Genomic DNA, 24,387 nt, shown 5'->3' on the forward strand with positions numbered 1-24,387 from the left:
TTGGTCCAGCTCTCCTGCTTCCACTGAAAGCAACTAGCACCGGGGTGCCAACCTTCTGCCTCAACTCCCCCACATTATTAAACCACAAGGATCCCTGGAGGGGTGGGGTGGGGGAGAATATTCATATTCACACCAGGATAAAGCATCCAACCTTCATTTGCAAATTCAAAATCCAACAGCCGAGATTTTCATGAGTTTAATGGCTCTCCAAGGTTTTATGTTCTCAGTAGCTTCTGCCTTTTGATAATAAACTTAGTGGGAGAACCCCGGCCCCCTCCCATCCCCATCCCGGGTCCAGGGAGGGGGCTGCCCTCGGGCAGGATGCTAACCTAGTCCGAGGGTGACCTGCGTGTCCCAGGTCCACCCCACAGTACCTTAGAGCCCAGGGAGGTGGCAGCAGGCCCGCCTGCCCCCGCAGCTTCGGCTCAGCGGGAGCGCAGGGAGGGATGGGCCTGGGGTCCCCACTTCTATAGGGTCGTCAGGTCCGTGTGGCGGTCCTTGGCCAGAGGCGGCAAATGCTGGCCCGGGGCAGCTGAGGTGGAGCAGGAGGAGGATGACGACGAGGACGATGAGGACCTGCCTTTGGTGTTCGGCAGTTTGTGGTCTTTTTTCCACTTCATCCTCCGGTTCTGGAACCAGATCTTGATCTGCCGTTCGGACAGACAGAGGGTATGAGCGATTTCAATCCGACGGCGCCGCGTCAGATACCTGTTAAAGTGAAATTCCTTTTCCAGTTCTAGGACTTGCTGCCGCGTGTAGGCCGTCCGGGACCTCTTGGGCTCCCCGCCGGTGTAGTTGGGGTTCACTGAGACACAAAGCAGACAGCACAGTCAGGTCAGCCTGCCACTAGTTAGGCCCCTCGCTGGCGCACTGACTTCCTGGCGCGCCCCGAGGCCGCAGCCCTCCCGCGCTCCCAAGTCCGCTGTCTCTCTCTCTCCCGCCCTCTTTCCCAGGCACACACACACTCCCACCTATCCCCTCACACCCACCCACTCCCAGGTTCACAGGCCCGGATCCCCAAGGGTGGTCCCATAACCCCAGTGCACCTTGAGCTTCGGAATTCCTAGGCATTTTGGAAATTCCCCTTCCTCCACCCTGTTCCCTCTGCTCTGAAAATGGAGTCCTCTCTCACCCCACCCCACCCCCATCTCCACCCCCTTTTTCGCACACAGCCAAGCACATAGCCACATGGTCCCGGCCTGCTCCCTCAGCTATAAAAATTTATGGGGAGAGTAATTGCGGCACCCATTGAAGCCCCACATGCCCCCACCCACTCACACCCCTCCCGGGGCCCTGTTCTCTGAGCTGCAGTGGGGACTTAGCGGTCCTTGGGCCCGTGGCTCACCTGAATTCACGTGCACCTTCTTCATCCAGGGGTAGACCACAGCCGGCTGCTTGAGTGCCGTCCCTGGGGGCGGCTGCTTGGGGCCGCCCTGCTGGCTGCAGGCCCGGGCTCCGGGTAGCGGCGCGGGAGGGGGCGCCGGGGGCGCCGGGCACGGCTCTCCCGGGGCGCCGTAGTGGCCACCAGGACCGCTGGGTTCTTGCCCGTGACCCCGCGTGGGCAGCGCTGAGCCAGGCCTGGGGCCGCCGCCTCCGAAGGTCTGCTCACCGAAGTCCGGCCGTGGGTAGAGCCCCGGGGGCTGGAAGTCAGCACCCTGTGTACTGCCGCTGTAGTAGTCGGGGCCCTGCTCGCCTAGGTAGCCACCTTGCAAATATTCCTCGCATGGAGGGAACTTGGGGTCCACATACTTGGAGTTCACCATATACGAACTCATGGCCATTAATTTCAGAAGGTAGAAAATACTAATTTTTCTCGTGTTGTCTTTTTTTCTCCTTCCACAGGGCCCTCCTACTTGCTGTCAACTGAATAAAGTTGGCGGCCATGTGACCAGGACAGCCAATAGCGAGAGAGCGAGTTTATCACCGGGTTGGTGAGCACCTCATAATTTTCACAAATTTAACTAAATAACATACGTGTAATCAAGTGACTTGCCATGGTACATTTTCGGGCCCCCACCAGATGTTAATGTACTTCTTATCTCCAGCACCCTCATTTCCCGCGGGTAATTACAGCTTTTGTCTGCCACTGACTTTGCTAACCTTGAGTGCCCTCCCCACTCACCCCCACACCTTAAATCAACCCCCCAAAGTAGGTCCAGTTCCTGGGGGAACACATCCCCCTGTGAGTGTACAAGGCACCAAAAGGCGAGTGGGTGAGGTGGCCTCTGAGTAGGGCAGAGTACCCCAGGCAGGCAGGGCTCCCTCCGCCCAGCCCGCGGGAACAGGGACTCTGACATACAAAGGCCTAGTCCTGGCTTTGTCTTCGTCAGGGTCACCCAAAAGTTACCACAGTCTGGCTGGCCTAAATCAAGTTAGGCAATGAGTAACCACCAGCTTTCTGCGAGGGCCCAGGCCAGGGTGTTTCTAGCCAAAGCTGGGATTTGTGGGTAAGGCAAGAGCCCCTCAAACCCCCACCCTCAGCCCATGCAGAGGAGGGATGGGCCTGGAAGGTGGTAAAGGTAATCTCTCACCCAAATGGGCTCCCAAAGACCTTTCCCACAAGGCAGTCAACAGCCAGTGAGCCCCCGCATTGGGCACCCTCCAACCTCATGCTTCTGGAGGGCAGAGTTGGGTCTGGGCTACCTGGCCACCCACATTGCTCCCCAGTCCCCCAAAACCTAGCCCTTTGGCCCTGCATTCATGCAACCAATTAAGGGTTTACAGAGGAGCCTCGTTTAAAGGTGAGGGGCTTTTCAAGGACAAGGCTCCTCTGTGTCAGCAGGCTCGTGTCAATCCTTCTGGAGTCTAAGGTAATAAAATAGAGAGGCGACTGACCCGCACCGGCTGCCTCTGGCCTCCACTTTCGACTCTGGCTATTTCGGAGAAACGTGAAGGTTTTGCATCGACCATATATTCCCCTAGAATCGAATCTGTGACTATGTGGACACCACACAAATTCGGTTCTACAGGGTATATATAGACAACGTTACTACCTCTGGGTTCCACCCGGAGCTGGTACCCAGACCGCTGCCATCTCCAGCCTCTTCCTCGGAGCAGTCACCAGCTGGACACAGCAACCCCACTTTCAGAGATGCTTCAGGTAGCCTGAAGGGCTTGGTGGCAATTTGCAGCAATGAGGTCCCCATCCTTGTTACATGGCCTGGGTTACCGAGCAGCCAAGGAGCCAGAACAATCTTCTTAAGAAAGAAAAGAAAAGAAGACAAAATTATCCATCCCACAAATGGCGGCTTTATTAACCCCCTCTCCGGATCCAAATAACCGCCCCCTTATCGAATAGTATTTTCCAGAGAGGAACAAATACATCCTCAGTGGCAGAAGAAAAAGATGCAAGAGGGGAATATCCCCACCCCATTCTTTTTCCCATCACCTGGGCAAACCAGGTTGGCTTACAGAGCCAGTTCTCAAAGAAGTCGCACATTTACCTTCCTGGGCCTGAGCCAGGCTGGCCTCTCTGTCCCACTGCTGCTGCAGACCTCGAGGCAAGAGCTACTTGCAGCCACCAAGCCGCCCTGTGCAGGGCCGGCACACTAATAGTGAAGGGCAGGGCGAAGGGTCATTCGAAATCATTTACAAACATTACAAAGTTTCATTATTTTTGCTTTGCCGACAGCAGCACACAAGAGTACAAGAGTGTGTGAATTGTGCCTGCCCCAGTGCCTCAGCGTTGTCTGGGACTCACCCCTCAGTTCAGGCACCAAGAGCACAGACACACTCAGGGCCCCTTTGGATTTCAGGAGCAGAAGTATACCCAGGCTCTAGTGGGGCTTTTGTACCCTTGACTGTAGGGCAGAGGTGTTAAGTTTTTCTTTTCGATTGTTTTGATTTTCCCCCTCATGATTCAAACATTAGTTTCAAACATCAGCCTGGGCCTGGTGGGGTGCAGCAGGGAGACCCCAGCTTCTCAGTCTGGCAAAGTTGGTTGCCTGCTTCTACTTTGCACATTACACACGCCCCCAGCCCCCCATCCATTGGTTCCAGTGCTTTAGTTATTTTGTCGGGATTTCCTGGGTACCAATTCTAACAAGAATTCGGAGACTGCCCCACCCCACACCCAGTTCTCTTATCCAAAGGGGGTTCCCTCCAGCTTCCCCTAATGCCACCCATTCCCATGCATCCATCTTTCTGGGGATACCTGGTCTAGAATTTACCAGATAAATTGGGGGAGCCTGCTGGGCTGGGTGGAGATCCGGTAAGGGTACACATTTTCATATTTGTTAGACGCTGTGACCTGTATTTCACCTTATTGCTCCACTCATTCAGACAGGTCAAAGCCAACGAGTTATTGATGAACAAAAGCGTTAAATATTCACCTCCCGCTCAACTGCCCCTACAAATGCTTTTGATCTCTCCGGCTTTTTGTGCTGTGTTCAGCTACAGGGTGCCAGAATGTGGGTTTGCAAGTGGGGAGCATCGGCACCAATAAGCACCCAGAGCCAGGGCAGCGGCAGGAAGGGGGCAAGACCAGGGTGGTCTGGGGACACTAGATTTTCCAGTCTGGAGCCCAGAGCCTGTTTCACTTGAGCCAGACTGATTTGTATTAGGGAATATGCACTGGGCGGAATCTCTGCTTCTGGGGGTGAGTGTAGCCCCCAGGAAGCGAAACAGGCTGCCTCCAGGGCAAGAAAACCTGGCCCGGAGCCAAGCCCCGGTTTCTCCCACCCTGGAGAAAGGGCATCTCACCGAGTGGGAGGGTGCCTCGTTCCTACCTCCCTTGCATATTGTCTCCTATTAAAATATAATCATCTCTGTTTTGCAGTGAGGGAGGAACTACTGTTTTTCCCTCAGTTCTCCCACCACTACTGTCATTTAATGAGATAGTCTTCCTGAAGACTTCACAGGCCTCCTCAGAAATGTACCTGTTTTCCGCGGGACATGCAACTCAGAGAGATCCAAACTTCTGAGCCCAGGATCCCAAGAATCTCTGCCCCCAAGGCACTCTCAACCAGCCCCGCTCTCCCCCACACACACCAAATTTGCCTGCAACACCAGCATCCTGGTGAGAAAATTCTCAAATTGCAGTTGCAGGGAAGCAGAGGTGAACGAGAAGGGGTTCCTACCCCTCTCTCCTCGCTCAGCCCTTGTCGCCAAACCGGAGCCCAAACTCTAAGCCCGGGGCAGGGGGAGGGGAGAGGAGGGACTTCCACGTAAAGCTCAGAATTCGCAGCCCTTCCCGGAAGCCGGCCAACCCAACACACCCGCAGCTATGGAGGGTTAAGTTGTGCATGTGTTTTTTTTCTTTTCCTTTCTTCCTTCTTTTTTTTTTTTTATTAAACAAGAGAAGGTTGGGCCAGGCTGAACCGCATTAAGCTGGGCTGGGCTGCGGCGAGGGATTATTTTGCCTCGATGTTTATTTAGCAGGTTGATTCGGACAGAAGGCGATGCTCGCCGCAGCTTGTTAATAGGCCGGGCTGCTAATTAGCTGCAAGCTCTTAAAAGAAACGTACGCTACGGCGGAGCTGCACCTGTGCGAGCTGGAAAGGCCTTGGAAAGCCCGGCAGGTCCAGAGAGGCCCAAGGACACAAGGACGAGAGCCCGCGGCGCGTTCCCTTAGTTGAGTGACTGTGAACTAGGCCCCAGAAAATCTTTTCAGGAGCTCAATTTAGAGCCTCCACCTCCAAAGCGAGCTCCCCTCTATTTGCCAAGCCTGGGGAGGCACGGCTGTTCTTCACCCATCCACTCTCGGCGCAGCCCATCGCCCAACACTCCCCAGCCATCAGTACTGCCTCTTCGCGATTCGGAAGAAACGGGAAGGTACTTACAGCGGCCGTTTCTCATGGTCCCGAACCTGTTGCAATGAAAACGGGTGTCATTTAAATTCCATAGGATAATAAAGCATAGATACCCAGAAAAATAACAAGGCCTGGGCACCCCACCAATACCCAGATCTCCCTGCTTCGGGTGCCCGCCCCCAGGAACTGCGCCAAGTTCTCTGCGAAGCTGGAGACCGCAGACCTCAAGGGCAGAACCAGGGAGTAGGAGAGTGTGGCCCCCATCACCTCCCCCACTCCATGCACCCTTAGGCAAAACCTTACTGGTTGCTTCGCCCACTCAGACTGCCGGTAACAGGGTTTCCTCACTTGGGAAAACGGGAAGCAAGGAGAAAATGGGCCTTTGTGTATTTCTTCCTGCACAATCGGCTGGGTGGGCGCAGGTCCACTGGGGAGCGGGCAGCCGCTGCATCTGTCCCCTGCCCCAGCTCCCCATCTGTCCGCGCTGGGGTCAGTTCAGACCCCCTTTCCAGTTTCAGATTGTTTTCAAATTTCCCAGCCTGAACTAGCACCCCAAAAGCCTGTCTCCACCTTCCTATTGAAGACATGGTTGGGACTTCTCTTCCCAATTCTGCTCCAATTCAAAACAAAGAGCAATTTCCAGGGGAAATGAGGACCCAAACGACAACCGAGGAAAATCGATGGATTTAGAAGTAAATGGCAATGCTTTAGATTGTTATCCAGCTCTATGGATATGACATAATTTTGTCAGCTTTGCGTCTTGAGAACCCACAAAGTGATCTTACAAAGCAGTGTTCCTTACAGGGGCTGGTGTTCAGCTTTAAGTTTCTGGTCTCCTCTAGTTTTATTCTAGGATGGCAGTCTTCTCTGAGAAATCTCAGAAGCAAAGCCATCTTCATCCTCAACCTTTCTCTCACCAACTAGACTACCACTGTTTTATTCCACTCTTGAAACATATGATGCTCCATTATGAGGAGGAGAGACAGTCCCTCGTGTGAGATGGGAGTCCTCAATTCCTAATTTTCTGTGGCCAGAAGGGAGGGAAGAAAACCAGGATTCCCAGTCTATTTGGTAATTCACGGTTAGGCTAGAATTAGACTTAACTTCAATGGGAACTTTCCCTCACCCAAAGTGGAAAAGATGAAGCAGAGAAATTCCCCAACCTTGGAGTTGTCCAGGAAAAAGTAGTAAATGACTTACTGGTTTTCTCTCCTAGGAAGCAGGGGAGCTGGGACTAGAACTGTCACCTTCTGAGCCCGGCGCTAGCTGGAGCCTCTCACTTGCCTATAGCTGCTCCGGGAACTAAGCATCTGCACTTGGATGCTGTTAACCTAATTTATGGTGGGAATTATATTTTGGCTTGTCAACTCTCAAGCCATAAAACAAAGTTTATTGGAATCACGTGCTTGTAAATAGCCACTCAGGTCCCATCTCTGCAGAACCATAAATAACCTTTGGCTTTAAACTTTTATTCACTAAATAAAGGTTCACTGCAACTGTTCGCTCACATTTAAATAGTTCCAAATATCCAGAATGCAAGGGGGGTCATATTCATATCAATGACCCAGGCTTTTCAAATAGCATCTTTTCAGAGACTTCTGTGTAAGTTGGGAGAAAGTGCTATTTGGAAAAGGCTGGTTGGTGGGCATATGAGTCTTTGGCTGCATTCGCTGTGAGTATCATCAACTCCTTTATTTCAATCATTTTGTAGCTCTAGATACGGTAAATAAAGAGGAAAGTCAAAAACCACTTCTTAACTTGCTTATACTAGAAGTTATGTGAGATTTGTTCAAGCTTCAATAAAAAAGAGTAGTTAGGGAAATGCTGGGTGGGCTTGGGGGAGGGGGGCCAATTGGAGTTAACACTTGGCTAGGTATTACTGTGGATGGGCTTAAGGAAAGCTGAAGATAGTCAGATGCCTAGAGGTTTCTATAATTTGCTAAGATCTGAAAGGGAAGCCTTTGCAAGTGACCAAACTGCTTAAAACAGCAAGACTTGGGGTTTGGTGAAGTGAGAAAGTAGAGAATAGCTCCATCCGAATCTTTGGCAACTGAAACTCTAAAGAAGGCTATAAAACAATAAAACAGTCCTGGTGTGAAGGGGACAGGGTGTGAGGAAGCAAATGAGGCTCTCAGGGAACCCAAGCCCAGAAGTCAGATGTCCCCACCCCGGGCTCAAGGTCCCTGGGCCCAAACCTGAGTGGGATACTACCCCTTTCCCCCCATTCTGCCCCTCCACCTCACCCACCCCCACTCACTGGCATGCCCACCAGAAGGAGACCCTAAGAGAGGAGAGAGTGTGCTCTGCTAAGAAAGCCAAGAAAAGGAGCTTGGGCCTGAGCATTGCTCTGCTGGTGAATGTGACATTCTATGCCTGGGGGAGGTGGGGGTGGAAAAGATGTCCCAACTCCCACCAAGGAGAGCAAATGAAAAGAGAACTGACTCCCAGCATCCTTCCATAGCCCATCAAAGTTACCACCAAACTGTGAAAATGTGTGATTTTTGTCTATTCTAATGAAAAGAATGGCTGGTCTGTGTAGATTTGCAGAGCAGGCACATATATGATTTCTAAATCAAATTCAGGTGCAAAAGTTCTCCCAGTAAGTCCCATCAAACCTATGAAAGAGATCCCTCTCTAAAAAGATATCTTAATTTCCTAATTTCCACCCATTCATATATTTCTAAACCCATTTCCCGATTTAACTTTCCTTAGCTAGAAAGCGGAGTGCCGTTCTCCCCTACTATGGCATCTCCCCCCACCCCCACCCGCCGCGTTGGCCACTTACGAGGATCTTTTGCTTTTATAGTTAGTAGTTATCTCTTTTAAAACTGTGAGTAAAGATCAACTCTTTAAAATACATTTTCTTATTCTGTTTGGACAGGACTAGGTGAGCAGCTTCAAAACTAGCCCCAGTTATTCCATTAAAATAATTTTTTTTAATCCTGTAAAAAATAATCAAAGTTTGAGGGGTTGGGAAAAGCTTCCTTTATTTTTCTTTAAATTAAAAAAAAAGCAATTTATCAAAGAATATATGACCTCCTAGGAAAATTATTTGAGATTTTTTATGGGAGGTAGGGTTAATAAGATCAGGTTGAGAGGGTGGTGTTTGAATCAATGCCTGGTGCCTAATTAGGGCACAGTAGGGTTTTTTTTTTAATGAATGGTGATGAAGGGTGGTGATTGGAACTTGCTTGCAATCCTCACTGTGGCTTACATGGAAGAATAAAATTACACAGCCTACTTTGTATATTTAGCTAATAATAAGAAGGTAACTAACTATACCTATATAGGGAAGAGGAGGGAACAAAGGAAGACACAGACATCTTTAATTACTTGGTAATCTTAAGAACAGCAAGCATGTGATTAAGGTGAGAATGTCCATCTTCCTATAATATTCCCTTGCTCCTCAGTCTCAATGTCCCAGGCTTCTGTAGATGAATGAGAAAAAGGAGATAGGGAAGAGTAAACTCAGTTTGGTTAGAAGGCTGAACATGGGTGAGGTGGAAGCAGCCTAGTTTGGGCCAATTTGTTGGCATTTCCCCAAGGACTTTCTTTGATGGTTGTTGTGGTAATGGAAGAGAAGGTGAGGGAGGAGAGGGTGAAGCCTTCATAAAAATCTATAAGGAATTCGTTTCTGGGTAAAGTGGGACTCTAGTCACTGTCCCTCCCTATTTGGCTAGAAAGAACCAGTCATTGGAATTCCTGTCCAGAGGGTTCCTATGAGGTAGGGTCTCTGTAGGGCTCCTCCAACCAAGAAGCTAGAGCAGCCTCCAGAAAGGAGAGGAGACTGAAGGAACCCCAGGAGACATCAGCTACTCAAAATGTAATGAGATATGCCACCTGTCCAACTTAAGGGCCCCTGTTATGCATTCTGACTTTGACTTTTAAGAGGCCTCTTGCCCAGAGATGGTGTTGAACTAAGTTTCAACACAACCACAAAAGGTGGGGATGGGACTTTGGATGAACTCCCTAAGTTCCTAAGGGTGCAGATGGAGAAAGGAAACCACCGAGGCCTGACACTTAGATATACAAGCTAGGGGTAGAGCCAGAGAAGGCTGAGCAGAGAGTTGGAGGTAGGAGGGAAATCCTGCCACTGTACTCTATCACTGAAAATTAGACATTTCTCCTGCCACTTGCATCCCTACCACCTACAATGGAGTCCACTCACTGGAGCTTGGTGTCCTCTGGGGAAAAAGTTGACTCCAGAGGAAAACTCCAATAGTGAGAGATGGAATCCGAAAGAATGGGCCCATGGGCAGGATTTCTGAGGGTGGGGCCAAGGGCAGAAAAGGCCCAAGTAGTACAGCAGTAGAAGAGGAAGTCCTTTGAAAACCAAGAATGGAGATGAGATGGCACCAGAGGTGGGCGTGGCTGAGGCACTGTGGTGCCGCTTGATGCCAGGCCTGAACTTCCCCTGACACGGTGATAGGAGAAGAGACTCTGTGTGTTTTGAGAGAAAATCTGATGTAGGGCAACTCACAGCTTAGCCAAGAGAAGCAGCTTGGCCAACAGCTGTGGAGGTCCTTCTGAGAAAAGTCTGTAGGAAGAAGTCATGGAAAACAGGCCTAGGTGGGTGGAACCTAGCTGCAGGGGGTATGCACACATGTGTAGGTCATAGCCTGAAGTCACATAACGCTTTTAAAAATATATAAAGAATCTCAAAACATTAGAAGTGGTAACAGAGTTTCAGGGGCTAAGTCCTCCACAAGCACTCAGTGGCATCACTGTGGCCCGTATGTTGGGACCTGGGCTCAGCCCTTCTCAGAGCACAAGCAGCTGAGAGGGAGTGGGATGCTCCCAGCCTCCTCTGCTATTGCCCATCAGCCTTTTGCTTTTTTACCCTACCCCAGATGTCAAGAGATCGAAAAGAGGGTACTTACTCTGGAGCTGTAAAAAAGAGTAATTTCTCTGGTGGGTCTGACCAATAGTTCTCAAACATAAGGGTGCATCTAACTGCCTTGAGGAAGAGCATTTACAAATGCTAACATGAAAGTTTCAGATATTCTGATTCACTAAGTCTGGTGTGAGACTCAGGAACCTGTGTTAATAAACAGGAGATTTAAATGCAGGCCTTCATTAAGAATCATTGCCCTAAAATAGGGAAAAGAGGGAGGCAAAAGGCTGTGTTGTCAAGAGACAATGGAAAACCAGTGGAGTTGAATCAGAGCCAGTTATTCAAGTTGGGTAGCACAGCAGGTGACTCCAGGAGGCAGACAGTGGGGCTTGCTCTCTGGAGAGACCTAAGGCCCTCCTTAAGGGTTGGAGATGTTCCTGGATGGGTGTGAAGTATCCCCAGTCTGACACATGCCTACTGAGGACAGAGGGGCACTTTCCTTCTGGGTGTGGCCCTCAAGTCTACCTGTAGGCATGTGACAGACAGACATCCAAGGGGCAGGGCCTATGAGGTCCACCACAACAGAAGGAAGAGCTCAGGGACAATGTTCTCCTGGACCTTCCACTTCCTGTGGGGTCCGCCTAGGCCCGTCTTCTCTGGAGACTTCAAGGATTGGGTGAGTGAATCATGTCTCTTTCAGCTCTAGAAGTCTAGGCCTGATTGCTGAACAGAAAAGGGATACTGATGATAAGAAACATGTATTGAATGCTTGTTATATGCCAAAACACTGTTTTAAGTACTTAACCAATGAGTTAATATATGTAAAGCAATTAGAACAATGTTTGAGTAAAAATCCTCATAATCCTTGAAGGTTCTCTTATTATCCCTATTTTTCAAATAAGAAAACAAGCCCAGAGAATTTGCCCTACTTGCCTAAGGGCACCCAGTAGGTTAATGGTAAAGATTTGGACCAAGGTGGTTTGAGTCCAGAACCTACTCACCTCTTTGAAACTTCCATGTTTACAAGGGATCATTGTTCCCCTCCCTAAATGGGAGCACTACTCAGCCTATGGGATAGTAACATTAGAAAACTCAGTTAAGAAGGGAACCACAGGAACTGGGGCAGGCGGAGACGGGGAGCTGAGTGGTAAAGGAATTTTGTCCTCCGCAGACCAAAGAACCATAGAAGCAAGAGAGTCCTCTGACCAATAGTTCTCAAACATAAGGGTGCATCTAAACTGCCCTGAGGAAGAGCGTTTACAAATGCTAACATGGAAGTTTCAGACATTCTGATTCAGTAAGTCTGGTGTGAGACTCAGGAACCTGTGTTAATAAACAGGAGATTTAAATGCAGGCCTTCATTAAGAATCATTGCCCTAAAATAGGGAAAAGAGGGAGGCAAAAGGCTGCGTTGTCAAGAGGCAATGGAAAACCAGTGGGGTTGGATCAGAGCCAGTTGTTCAAGTTGGGTGTCACAGCTGGTGCAAGAATCGCCCTGTTGGAGCCCACCAAAGGCCCGAAATGCACGCAATCATGAAAGAAGAATGTGTGGGTGATGTAGAAAAGGTAGAGATGCGCATCTGCGGAGCTCTCAAACCCTCAAAATCAATGGGATTCACCCCAGCTCTCACAGCCACCTGGAAGCACGGAGAGATTACCAGGACCCAGTCCGCGCTCTAGGTGAACCGGGGCGAGATCTGTCAGCCTGCTGGAGGAGGCGCTGAATGCTGGGATTTTCAAGACTGCCCATTGTGGGTACCAGGAATCGCAGAAAGAGCAAGTGGCAAGAACAGCAGCCCAGCATGACGGGGCTGGTTGGGACCCCGCGGATTGTGCGCGGCTCGCCCTACCACCGGACAGGACCCTAGTTTCCTGTTCTTGGGAGCCCAGCGCGCGGAAATCGCGCCCCCTCCGGGAAAGCGGAGGAAGTGAGCTGGCATGTCACCCCGTCACTTGCCTTCAGGCTCCTGATCCTCGGGCACCTCAGCTGCCCAAGCCGGGAAGCGGACCCTGGGGATGGGTGCGGCATCGACTCTTCTCCGAGGCAGAAAACACTTCGCAACCCGAGGTCCAGGACGGGGAGAGCTAGGGGCAGGGTCACGTGTCCTCCGCTCCTCTCCCCGTCCCCCACGCCTGCCTGAGCCCGGGGCATCACCCTCACTGCCGCAGCCGACGAGAGGCTTGTCCTACAGCGCCTCCTCCTGGACAAGGTCCCAGACAGCCGAGCAGGGGGACTGTGCCAGTCCCGGAAACGCGAGGACGGGGTTTCCTTGAGCGGGCGGGGGGCGTCTTCCGTACCAAAGGTTGTGAGCTTGTCCGGCAATGTTCCACGGCGCAGCCAGGAGTGCAGAGGGCCCAGAAGCCGCCTTCCACCACACCCCCGGGCTCAAGGCCCACGAGCCTACATCCCGCATTAATTAGGCTCGCCTAAGCGTAAAATCCCTCCGGTTTGTTCATTTACTTATTTATTTGACTGCTCTGCGCTGAGCGGCTGGCCCCAACAGAGCCCTCAAACGTGCTGCGCTGGCGTAACAAGATCCGGGAATGGTCCGGCTGAAAGACTGGCCTGAAGTTTGGCGGTTTGAACAGACGCCAAAAGGAAAAGACTTTTCCCAAAGCAGAAGCACCAGGCTAAAAAAAATCTATACTGTTTCCGAGAATCATATATATAGATACAAACACACACGCATAAATCCTTTAAGGTGTTAAAATATATATGTATATGTGTATTTATTTAATATCGTGAAAGAAAATTTGGTTTCCGTTTGGCCACTAGCTCAGATCTGCAGACAATTTCTGAAGCACGAATTTAAACTGGGGTGGGGTGGTAAATCAAGATGATTGAAACTAACGTAGTCAAGGGCAACATGTTTGACTACTTTTAGACTGAGGCTGGAATAAAAGAAAGAGGAGTTGGCGAATCCTAAGGGAGGAATAAAGAGAACTGTTTGTATCTTCCTGCTCTGAGTCCATTCGCCCCCTTCCCCCATCCAAGCTTTGCTGGTTGATCCCTGGGCTGGGCTATTTTACTGCACATGCGCTGGGCGCCAGGCGAATGTGCGTGGCAGGCGCTTTGGGCACAGATCTGTTTGGGCAGCGAGCCGAGCGCTGCGCGGCACAGCGCCCTGATTCAACCGCCTATATGCAGGAAGGCCCAGACGCCCCATCTTGGGCAGAAAACATACTTTTCTTTTTCAGTAAAACCAGTATTAAAACCTCAGTCGTCCTTTCTGATTTGGCCCTGTTCCGTCAAACCAAGAAAATCGCCATATTGCCAGCGAACACTCTTAAGGTTGTCATTTTGTTCAGCAATTTCACATCTAGAGCATGGTTTCTCCAGAGGCGTTAATCAAGGCAGAGAAATATCACCCTATGTTTAGAGAACGCAACTTCTCCCTCATTCTGCACCACTATTAAGTCTAAGGGACCAGTTCCTAGAAAGAGGGTATCTATTCACACCAGTTCCGGAAAAGTGTCCCTAAATTGGACTTAAATCGGAATTCCAAGTTCTTGGTGGCTTCTCCTCAGCTTCCGGTGCCCCCGTGTGCCCTGCCCAGCGGCCGCATTGCGGCAAGGCCGTAAATACCTCTAACAGCTGCCTGCCAGCCCAGAATGAAATACTGTCTTTGTTCAGATTTCCCCCACTTCCCGATCTCAGAAAACAGAAATCTGGCAAATATATTTATTTGTTGGAGCAACTGACAGGAGAATACGTTTGGTTTTCAGCCCTGGTTCTTGGCCTCATAATAGCGAGCTTCGCTCATTTTCCTGGTTCTTGCAGAAAGCAGGACCCCAGCTCACAGCCTGAGCGGTAGACACCAAGGCCCAGACATGCCACCGGCTCCCTGAACTATAAAAAGATAGAGGTTCAGGAAAGCGATACTGGGAGTTACTCTCCCTGGCTTGTGAGCTTTTAGGGTCCAAGTGTTTCTTATTTCGTTTGATTTTTTTAAATTGGGTCAACAGGAATAATGGGGGCTTTTCCAGCAGTTGGGCAAAAGTGTTAGCTAGCCTCGTGGACTTAGTGGCCTGACTGCAGATGTGATTTGCACATCATTCCCTGAAATGCAACTGACCAAAAAGCTCTTAATGCTTTAGTTCCAGAAAGCTCTTAATGCTACAAGGGGACTTACAAGGAGCCCTTCAGTCCTCCATATGTATACCATGACATCACTCCCTCCTGCATATTGGACCGACAGCCTGCCCAGGTTCCTAGTCACTTGGGCATGCTCAACCACCCAGCCTAGGGAAAGGCGACTGAAGCTCTGATCACTAGGATCTAGCAGTCATGACACACCTCCTCCCTACCTCCCCAAGCTGATCGCAGCCCATGGGGTTCTTTAGGCTGTGAAGGTTCAGGCTTGGAGAGGTGGGGTATACAAGCCCCTGACCTGGGGCCTGCTTTTCAATAGGTAGTGCTTTTTACCAATATGAAAGAATGATCTCCACAGCCAATGTACTGTAGTAGAGAAATAGTTACAAAACACAGTCATTCCAAATTTTAAAATCCCTGCTTCCTATTTGTGGATGATCATAGTTATCCACTACAGTTTGGCAGACATCAACTAGCCACAAATCACAGTCCTCCATTTTGAAAGGAGTGTGGTCCATCTGTAATTACTAAAAACGCCTTTCTACAAATATGTCATTTATAATTTAAAAATGCTTTTATGGCCAACATGGCTACACTGGAATATTTGGGGGACCATCACTAGGATTTGCCACTGAGTGCTTTGGAGACCATTATTCCACTATGCGCACGTCTACTCCATGCGCAATGCGGCATATTGTCCAAGGGTTTTAAGATTTCACAACGTGTCCATGAAGGAATAGGCAATAGGATTTGAGAATTAGATCAAGTGCAGTTCAAAATCGGTGGGAGAAAATGGCATTTTTTTTTCTGCAAAGGATTTTCTTTTGACTCATAGATAACATTTCCGTTCAGTAATTTTGAAGCAAAGGGGGAAATGTTGCCATATAATATATATTGGAAGGCACAAAACACAACAGCACATTTAAAGAACAAAATGCTATTTTCCTACTCTGGCAAATCAGACACACGCGATGTTTGAATTTAGACATGCTTTGCATTTCTGAAATGTTTTTTGGTTTTTTTCCCCAAAACCTGCACCAGATTTCTGATACTATTACCTCCCAAAATATGCATCTATTTGGTGGCATGAAATAATCCAAATTCACCTGAAAGGTTATTAGATATGGGAGGAACCTTTCTTGAATTGTTACAAAAATTCTTTAAGAACTAGAGAAACAGCTAGAAATATTTAAAATTCCATTTCATACACAAGGCCCAATAAACCATAAACCCTAGAAATTATCACCATTCACCAAAGCCTAGATTAACAAACCAGGCACATCTTAGGTACACAGAACGCACCCCCACCCCGACACTCAACCCAAGCCCCAACCCTCAAAAAACACCTGTTAGCTTCCCGGGCGCTTCTGACCACAGACAAATCGCAAAACACTGCTCGATATACAACAGAGTGCCTTTTGTGATCGCCAGCAAAGCTGAGACGTCCAGGAACCGTCTATATACTCTGACCAGGGTAGGTATTGAGGGGCTGTAGACCCATGCAGTGGAGTCTTGTCTACCGCTATCCACTTCTTGGAATCTCAAAAGGAAATGGGGCTTCCCTTAGACTTTGGAGCTCAGTCGGACCCCACCCGGGGCCCCAGGGGGCTCCCGTTCCGCCATGGAGTGCCTAGGGAGCAGAGGGCGCAGACAGCCACCCCAAGTTCCGGGGATGCGCAGGGTTCCCCCAGCTGTGCAAGGAGGTGGGCTCCTCAAGTTCCTCGAGGGCAGTGCTGGGGCGCGGGGAGGGGCCGCTCTTACCCGGTGGCTGCCGAGCTGGAGGCGGCGGTCGGCCGGGGCGGCTGTTGTAATCCATTAGGTGCTGCCGGGCTGCGCGCACTCTGGGTGGCAGGGACCCTCTCATGTTGGAAAGCCGCGTCGGAACCGCGCGGCCACGGTCACCCGGAGCAGGCCGGGCAGCTCCTGGCGGGAGGCGCCGGCGCGGCGGGGGCGTCCTCGCCCGGGGCTCCTTCCGGGCTCTCCCGCCCACCGGGCTGCCCACCGGCTCAGGAGGCAGCAGCAGCGCGGCTGGAGCGCAGCGGCGCTGAGGCCAAGGTGGGCGCCGGGCGGGAGCCGAGGCCGCTGCGGATCCCGCAATTGCGCAGCCGGCGACTGGAGCCCACCTCTGCAGAGACAAAGGTTAGAAAAAGAGGGGGTGAGGCTCCGGGAAGGCAGAATGCGGGGGAAAATTCGCCTGGGAAATCAGGAAAAAGGCCGTGAAGGCGAGAGGCGCCTGCACATGACCAGCCGCAGCCAATGACGACCGCAAATAGGTCATAAAAAGGTCTATTACCAAGTTGTAAATTTTCTTCAAACAAAAAGGAATTTGCTGCAATTCCTTGCGGATTTTGCACATACAGCTTGCAAGCGCCATGTTTTTTCTTCTCTTTATCTCCTCTCCCCTCTTCTCTCCCTCTCTCCCACCCTCCTCCTCTTCCTTCCTCTGCTCCCCTCTGTTCTCTCTGCCTCTCTTGCCTCCCTGGTCCTGATTCGTTCTCACCTTTTCTAGGAAGTATTTCTTTCTCTCTCAACATCTCTCCCTCCCTTCCTTCCTTCCTTCCTTGTTTGGCTAGAAACCTCTGTTGAATTGGGCGCTGTGTTGCAGGGAAAATGAGTGCCCTGTCGCTTGGGGAGGTGATCCCAGCAGTCACCCCCCTCCATCTCTTGCCTTCTGCAGTTCAGACGGCTTCTCCACTCCTCCCCTTACAAAAAGGCTTGCTCTGGAATGGCAGCCAAGCACTTTCGTTTCTGCCCCTCTCATATCTGGGCAAGCAAGCCCCAGTGATCGTGCAGAAAACCTGGGCTCTGCAGGCCAAGAATTGCACCCCCAAACATAAATTGGGGCCCTTCCTTTCTTGGGGTTTCCATAGGAGAGTCACCAACCAGCTCAATGGCTGGAAATGGTTGTAGGTGCTTGTCAATTTCTCCAAAATAACAGTTTGTTCCCAATGCTGGCCTTTGTCTTGGAAGAAATATTCTCCTGAACAGTCCTGGGTTGGATGAGAAACAGTTTCTCTGGATCCCCTCTGAAACCCCTTGCTTTAAGTCTCTCCTAAGTGCAATTCTCATTTCTATGAAATTTTAGTTCCTCCTCCTCCCTTTACCCCCAAAATGTTTGTCTGTTGAGAAGCCTGCTCAGTTCACTATTAAAGAGGAGAGGGGTTCCATTTGTTCAGGAAAAGAGTGACTGCCTTGTGTCAGCCTTGAGGAAAAAAATAGTCCTTTCCTTCAAAGGCAGGAATAACATTCCCTTTGCACTTCTGGTAGGAACTGCTCCAGGGAACCCACCCTGAAAGTAAATGTCCTTGGCTGGCCCCAGCATTCTTCTCATCATTAATGCATGGGCATGACCACCAGGCTTCAGAACCTGCCTAAAAGAGATACCCCCTCACCCCATCCTTTCAAGGACATGTCCTTGGATTTCTAGTACTATGTGTATAGATATTTGCATTGGATGTCTATGTGTAAGATCTCTGCTATTAATATATTCACACTGAGTAAGTGACTATGTACATTTAGACTTAAGCAGGTAGCTCATAGCACCTCCTGTAGTAGGTCACTTGTATCCCTTGAAAAAGTTCTGATGACCTTGGATGTTTTTGATTAAAGCATTTCTGTTGCCATCTGTCAGCAAAAGTAATATTCATTCTAGAAAAAAACTGGGCTCTGGAGGGAACCATAGGGGCAGTCAGCATCCATTAAAATGTTCTTTCTTTTCCCCTGTCCACCCCCAGATGCCTGAGGATTCAGCAAACAACAGGGAAGCAGAGGATACAAGCTTGGATGTGAAATAGCAACACCTTCTGCAATGAAGAAAATAAAACAGTATTTTTAGTTAAACAAAAAAAGTTAAGTAAATTGGGCCCTCCCAAGCTAAAACACTTTACCCTACTCTACATATGTGGAATTGAACAGAGATTGCCCAGTTCTAAAATTTTCAGAGAAGTAATCTGAATTGTCAATTTTCCTCTCTCTCTCTCCACCCAAATAAAAGTGAAACTTTATGACTCTCCTTTTGAGCTTGGGGAAGGAGGGCTGGGAAAAGACTTTTCACTTCAGAAAAGACAGCCATATTTGTACTTTCTCCCCTGTGCAGAGAGGTAAGTGATGTGCTGAGTTTTGTGGAATCTCACAAAATGGCAGTCCCCAAACTGACTTTTCTCTAAGAAAGACCCACACCTTCTTTGTGTGTTTCTGGTCCTTGCAGACAGAGAACCTAAATCACTTCTAAGGCTTGGTTCTTTTCCTTCAAAGTTAACACTGGAGGGTCCTGTTTTTCTCTAAACGATTTACAGACCTAAGCTGACTCTCTTGGTAGTCTAACACAGAAAAGCGTTGCCTGGGTTGGCAGAGGGTACTCTGAAGGTTTATGCAAATTTCTGCAGCAAAAAAGCTCGCTTGCTGCCGCAACCCTCAGATGTTTACAGATTTGAGCCAACAAGGGGGCATTTTCTCTGCTCATATACGAATCTGCATGAAACACCATGGTGGGCGGGGGTTCTAACCATTTTAAGAAAGATGGTGAGTGTGTGTATGTGATCAGTAATTCCTCAAGCTCTTTATCTGAAGACAAATCTATGCTTTTCCCAGATACAAAATGAAACCTATATGCCCAAATATTACCAACACTTTCTCACACATATTCTCTATGCATACGTACAAATACATCAAATATATGCCCCCCAAATCCCAAATTTGTATATGTACAGATACTCTCAAATACACCAGTTACTGTAAGTCTTTTTCTGAGCTACAATTTAACATTGCTTGAGGGGGGAAGTGGCCAGAACGTACACTTCCAGAGCAGCACAGAAGGCAGAGGAATTAAGGACATTTTGACCTCCCCTTCTTTCTTTGATTTCCATAGCCCATCCATGTATCAGTTCCCCTACCTGATAGAGTTTTGCCCAAATCAGTAGCTCTAAAAGTGGCATTTGGGGAGCATTCTTGAGTGGGAGACAGTGAAGGACAGAGGAGTCCCAAATAAATGGAGGGCAGTTGGAGTTTGGCCAGCATGTCTCTGGCCAGCTTACTCCCACCCCTCAACCAGGTTGTTCCTTAACCATACTTTCAGGCACTTGGCATTTTTGCTCTATACCAGCCAATAGCAGTCACAGGCAGCACACACAGTAAAACATTTTCAAATCCTGAATGTATTATCTGCAGCTGCCTCTTCTAGTGCAAATGTCTCTTAAGCTTTGGGTCAGCAGTCACTTAAACTTGTCTTTTCTGACTCAGATCAGTGAATGCCGCAGTCACAGCCTTTTCCCTGGATAGAAAGCCAGGTGGTGCCTTACCTCAGGCCCAAGCAGCACCATTTCCCTGGTTCTTCAAGCAGCAGGCAAATAGCTCACCAATGCCTGCAGGGGTGATCTGGGCCTAAAACTATGAAATCACATTTTCTTAACCTGTGCAGTAAAACCTAATCTAGTACCTCTTTAAAAATAAACACATCTAGAAAGAGCAGAGAGCTCTTCCATGTCTACCTGAGGAAAATGCTTTCCCCTTTTCATGAAGAAATGTTAGTTTACTTGAATTTTTCTTCTTCCCTACCCCTCTCCCCCCACTCTTCCCTCCTAAAATGGTAACTGCAGGAGCAGCCTGGAATGGGAAATGGATATCTTGTTAATAACAGATCCCAAACCCAGGCATCAGCATGGACTCAGCAGAATAAGCTGCAGGGTATCCTGGACTTTGTGTTGGCTCCCACTGGGCCTACTAGAGTCCTTTGTAAAGTTCAAAGCTTTCACAATGTCTTAGAAAGGTTATCTAGAGCAAGAAGCAGCTAGGATAGCCTATCCAGCCTTCTCTGGAATGAAAAAGAGCCCCCTCCCCACATTAATTACTTTTTTAGTGAGGGTGCATGTTACCCCCATGCTCCCCTCTCCTTATTTTAAAATCAAATAGAAGCTTTAACAGGACACTGACTTCATGCGAACCCAGGCAATTGTTCTTGACTCAGGAAAATGGTTATTTGTGGCGCTCAAAGACACTAGTTCTAGAAAAAAGATTCATTTATTTATTAAGGAGCTAGCTATGTTCTGGAACGGTTGTTTACACTCAGATTTTTCTGCATGCTCTCGGGATTTGTTTCAAATAGGTGAGGCCATCCTAGAGAACAGAACAGCAAAGGACGTACCAACCGACATCTGAGACGCGTAAGCAAGTTGGTTCAAGATGGACGTGCAAACAGAGCAAAGGGAATACAAATAAATATGGCACCTAGTCAAAAAAAACAGAATCACAGTGGAGGCCACAGAATAGAGACCTGGAGATTTCAGGAGACATCAAGCGCGTTTCAAAATGAAAGCAAGTTGAGAAACGAGAGGCATTCCATAAGGCGACTGGCCAGAGTGAAAAGTTAATAAATGAAAATGTTATAATAGGCTTTTCAAGTATTCATTCACTCTAGATGATAAACTTGCCATAATTTGTGGAGACTATAGAAAAATTATTAAATGTCAACTTTGACATTTTCCTGAAATTTTTGTCACTGGCCCAACATTTTCCCCAAGTTTAAAGAAGCTGTAGAGCCAGGACTACACATTACACCCTTCAGCTAACATGTGCTTTTTGAATATTTGGCCCAGACTTTTCCCAGAGATGTGACATTTTACAAAATACTCAAAGAAACCTTTAAGGATTAAACAAAAGGCACCCAAACCATTCATTATAAAAGCAGAACGAAAAAAACATAAATAATACATTTTAATCAAATATAAAGTAAATATTCTGCAGGCATACTTTTTAAAAAAATTAATAGACTTCTTTTAATTTACTCACCATAGAGATTTAAAATGTTCAAGTGCACTTGTTTAATAAAGCATTTTATATTCAATTACTTAGTGCTAATTATTAGGAAGTTTATGTTGTTGAGGCAAATCACCAGCTCAGACATCAAAAACTATAATTATAAAAATATTACTACAAGATCAGTATCAAATTACCCTTACATTAGACAGCTCAAGGGCTGCTTCTACGCAATACTAGAAACTTCTTTTAATACCCAAATCCCTCCCAAAGCGCAGAAACTCAAGAGCAGTGACACGAAGGTAGCTTGAAATACAGGCAAGGTCCTTTCCAACAAAGAAAATGAATGGTGTCCACCAGCATACGTTGATCATTAGTTTTAATAGTCTGTGGTAAAATTTTAAAGGCAGAAGTTAATTTGTGGGGCCTTCAGCTCTGTCTTCCTCCAACTCTTGGGCTTCCTTTTTGGTTTCCCCATCCTTTGCTTCCTGCCGGGAAACCAGGAATTTCTCTTTGTTGTTCTCCTTTTTCCATTTCATTCTCCTGTTCTGAAACCAGATTTTTACCTGTCTCTCTGTCAGGGCTAGGGCGTGAGAAACTTCGATTCTTCTCTTCCTGGTCAGATAAGGGTTAAAGAGGAATTCCTTTTCCAATTCTAGGGTTTGGAAACGACTGTAGGTTTGTCTTCCTCTTCGTCTACCAGGAGCTGCTGATTAAAACAAACAAAAAGGAGAGAACGTGGAAAATAAACGTTTTAAAATGGTGCCTCTGCAAATTGCTGGAGGTTTCTGAAACAGGTTTAAGGAGTGAAATACACACAACTCTCTTAGCTCTGACAGATATAGAATGTTTAGGCAAGAGGGGCAGAGGGAAGGTCTTTACAGTTTATTCTGTCCCCACCATCTTTACATGGTTTCTACTTTAAGGGGAAAAAAGAAGCCTGTATTGCTTTATGAATAAGAGCCACTGTGGCTCCACGAGCAGAAAAGGGAGAGGGAGAGGAAAGGGAGTTTTAAAGCTAGAACGTGAGACGAAAGCAGATTTCTTCCCCTCTACCCGCCTAAAAAAGAATATATATTGCATCCCAACCTTGTGGTCTCATCCAGGGAAACATTTGAGAAGGAGACGAGCTCTGATTTAAGTGGTCTGGGTCCTCGCCAATATTACCACTGGACGATTTACAGTCAGGATATTGTACCAGCTCGGCCTCTTGCTGGGTCGTAAAAATCGGCTGTCTCTGTAAGTTATCGTATCCGTAAAACTTCGCTGGCTCCCCCTGACAGGCAATCCCGCCGCAGGGGGGAGGCGGCGGCGGAGGCGGAGGATGCGGAGAAGGCGGGGGGACGGCCTGGTAGGCTGCGGCCGGGATGCCCCCTCCGTGGTGGAAGTAGTCCTGGCCGGGGCCCGGGACGCCCCCGCCACCGCAACCGGGCCGGGCGGGTGGTGGCGACGGATGCGGGTGCGCGTGCGCCTGCGGGGGCGCGTGCGGGAAGCCGGCTGCGCTGTTGCCATAGAGCTGCAGGGCGGCGGCTGCGGCGGCGGCTGCAGCGGCGGCGTGGCGGCCGCCGACCTCCGGCGTGAAGTGACAGTCGTAGTAAGTGGGATTGATGGTCTCGCCCGCCGCGGCAGCCGCAGCAGCCGCCGCCTTGTACTTGGAGTACAGCGGGTTCACGAAGTACGAGCTCATCGGGGCGGCCCCGGGCGGGCAGGAGGCCGGAGCAGGCGGGGAGCGCGCCTCGGCGCGGCCGCACTGCCGCAGGGGCCTCTGGGCCGGCCGCTCGCGCCCCTGGGGCCGCCCGCCCGAACGCGTGTTGCCTCTGAGGCCCGGCAGCCGTGGGCGCTCTCCTACTGGGCGCTCATGCCAGGATTTCAGGACCGCCGCCTCGGCTTCGCGCCGCCTCCCTCGCGAGTCGCGGGGCCTCACCCAGCCCCCGCGCTCCGCTCGGCCTCTCCCGGCGCGCGCCTGCTGGGCAATATGATCGCCGGCGCACGGGGTGACCTGCCCCGCTGCCTCCACTGTTTCCTCTCAGGCACCAGGCCGTTCGGAGCACACGGTAGCAAGAAAAAAAGTGCGCCCAGCCCACGGGACACTCTTTGGCTTCAGTTTACAAACCCCCGCTCTAAAGGGAAAAGAAAAAAAACACCCCTCACTCGCCACCACCTCTCACCTCGACACCCCCCCGGCCCCCTCCCAACGCTCTCGCCGCCGCCGCCGAGGCTGTTGCCCCGGTGCGCCCCGGCGAGGCATTTTCGCACCACGCCACTTCGCGGAGAGGGAGCGAGATAACCGCGCGGAGGGATCTGCGCGGAGGCGAAGCCGCTTCTCCCGTCGAGACTCCTCACTCTGTCCGGAAGATGCCTCCGCCGGCCTTAAAGGGGGCCTATAAAGCCGCACCGCCGGGGCTCGCCGTGCCCCGCGGGGGCCGAGGGTATGCTGGCCGCGGCCGGCGTTGCGGGGGCGCCGCAGAACCTTACACTTAGGGGGAGGCAGGAAGGCTATTCCCAGGAGGCTGTGGAGCAATTGACTCCCTACCTTTGCTCCCGAACAGCCCCTCAGAAATTGGCCATGGCTTTTGCACCTCTCGGACACCCAGGCGCCGCCTAGGGAACGTGGGAAAGCAGTGTAGACAGACTGGATTGTACATCTGGGTTAGGTCAATCTGAGTGGTTTGATTAAAGACCACAAGTGCGACCCCAAAACCTGGCATTATCAAAGCAAATCTAAGCCCTTCTTTTCCAGACAAGCGGGCCTTGTGGAAATGAGATGTACATTTACCCTTGACGCATTGCACGCCTGGTTGAGGCTCCCAGGTTAATTGATATTTAATGGAAATCATGCCCATGAATATAGTTTCCATCATTTCACCCTTGATAGACGTCAGCACCAGGCGCAGGGGGGAGGCTGAAGAATGTGGTTGGAGCGGGGAAGGCATTACCATTGCTGAGGGAGTAAATAGAAA

The 24,387-nt window shown here is 49.7% G+C and overlaps 2 protein-coding genes and 1 long non-coding RNA gene across 5 annotated transcripts; 1 reads left to right on the plus strand and 2 right to left on the minus strand.

Moving 5' to 3' along the window:
• Positions 1–180: 180 nt before the first annotated feature.
• Positions 181–16,530, minus strand: HOXD4 (homeobox D4). Its single transcript, XM_017675300.3, has 3 exons — positions 16,439–16,530; positions 1,346–5,806; positions 181–805 (listed from the first exon to the last, which is right to left on the minus strand). The coding sequence occupies exons 2-3, from the start codon at positions 1,779–1,781 to the stop codon at positions 468–470; spliced, it is 774 nt and encodes a 257-aa protein (XP_017530789.1). The 5' UTR covers positions 1,782–5,806; positions 16,439–16,530; the 3' UTR covers positions 181–467.
• LOC140845055 (uncharacterized) lies at positions 16,063–18,681 on the plus strand. The gene is made up of 3 exons (XR_012123686.1): positions 16,063–16,151; positions 16,497–16,816; positions 18,412–18,681. It is a non-coding gene; the product is annotated as an uncharacterized lncRNA (long non-coding RNA).
• A 1,992-nt stretch (positions 18,682–20,673) lies between these two features.
• HOXD8 (homeobox D8) lies at positions 20,674–24,387 on the minus strand. Of its 3 annotated transcripts, XM_037020619.2 has the most exons (3): positions 23,961–24,387; positions 22,517–23,547; positions 20,674–22,136 (listed from the first exon to the last, which is right to left on the minus strand). In XM_037020619.2, the coding sequence occupies exons 2-3, from the start codon at positions 23,112–23,114 to the stop codon at positions 21,841–21,843; spliced, it is 894 nt and encodes a 297-aa protein (XP_036876514.1). In that variant the 5' UTR covers positions 23,115–23,547; positions 23,961–24,387; the 3' UTR covers positions 20,674–21,840. The 3 variants fall into 3 exon arrangements, with proteins under 3 accessions (XP_036876514.1, XP_036876515.1, XP_017530792.2); XM_037020620.2 differs by lacking the exon at positions 23,961–24,387 and having other exon boundaries at positions 20,674–22,133; positions 22,517–23,919; XM_017675303.3 differs by lacking the exon at positions 23,961–24,387 and having other exon boundaries at positions 22,517–23,914.

Source organism: Manis javanica, chromosome 12, assembly GCF_040802235.1.
Source record: "Manis javanica isolate MJ-LG chromosome 12, MJ_LKY, whole genome shotgun sequence".
Lineage (NCBI taxonomy): Eukaryota > Metazoa > Chordata > Mammalia > Pholidota > Manidae > Manis > Manis javanica.

What these genes read in the sequence shown, in the direction of transcription:
- HOXD8 (XM_037020619.2), bottom strand. Translation starts at nt 23,114, where the DNA reads ATGAGCTCGTACTTCGTGAACCCGCTGTACTCCAAGTACAAGGCGGCG. An exon ending in TCCCTGGATGAGACCACAAG is followed by an intron (nt 22,137 to 22,516) that starts GTTGGGATGCAA and finishes TGTTTTAATCAG; the next exon opens with CAGCTCCTGGTAGACGAAGA.
- HOXD4 (XM_017675300.3), bottom strand. Translation starts at nt 1,781, where the DNA reads ATGGCCATGAGTTCGTATATGGTGAACTCCAAGTATGTGGACCCCAAG. An exon ending in GAAGGTGCACGTGAATTCAG is followed by an intron (nt 806 to 1,345) that starts GTGAGCCACGGG and finishes TTTGTGTCTCAG; the next exon opens with TGAACCCCAACTACACCGGC.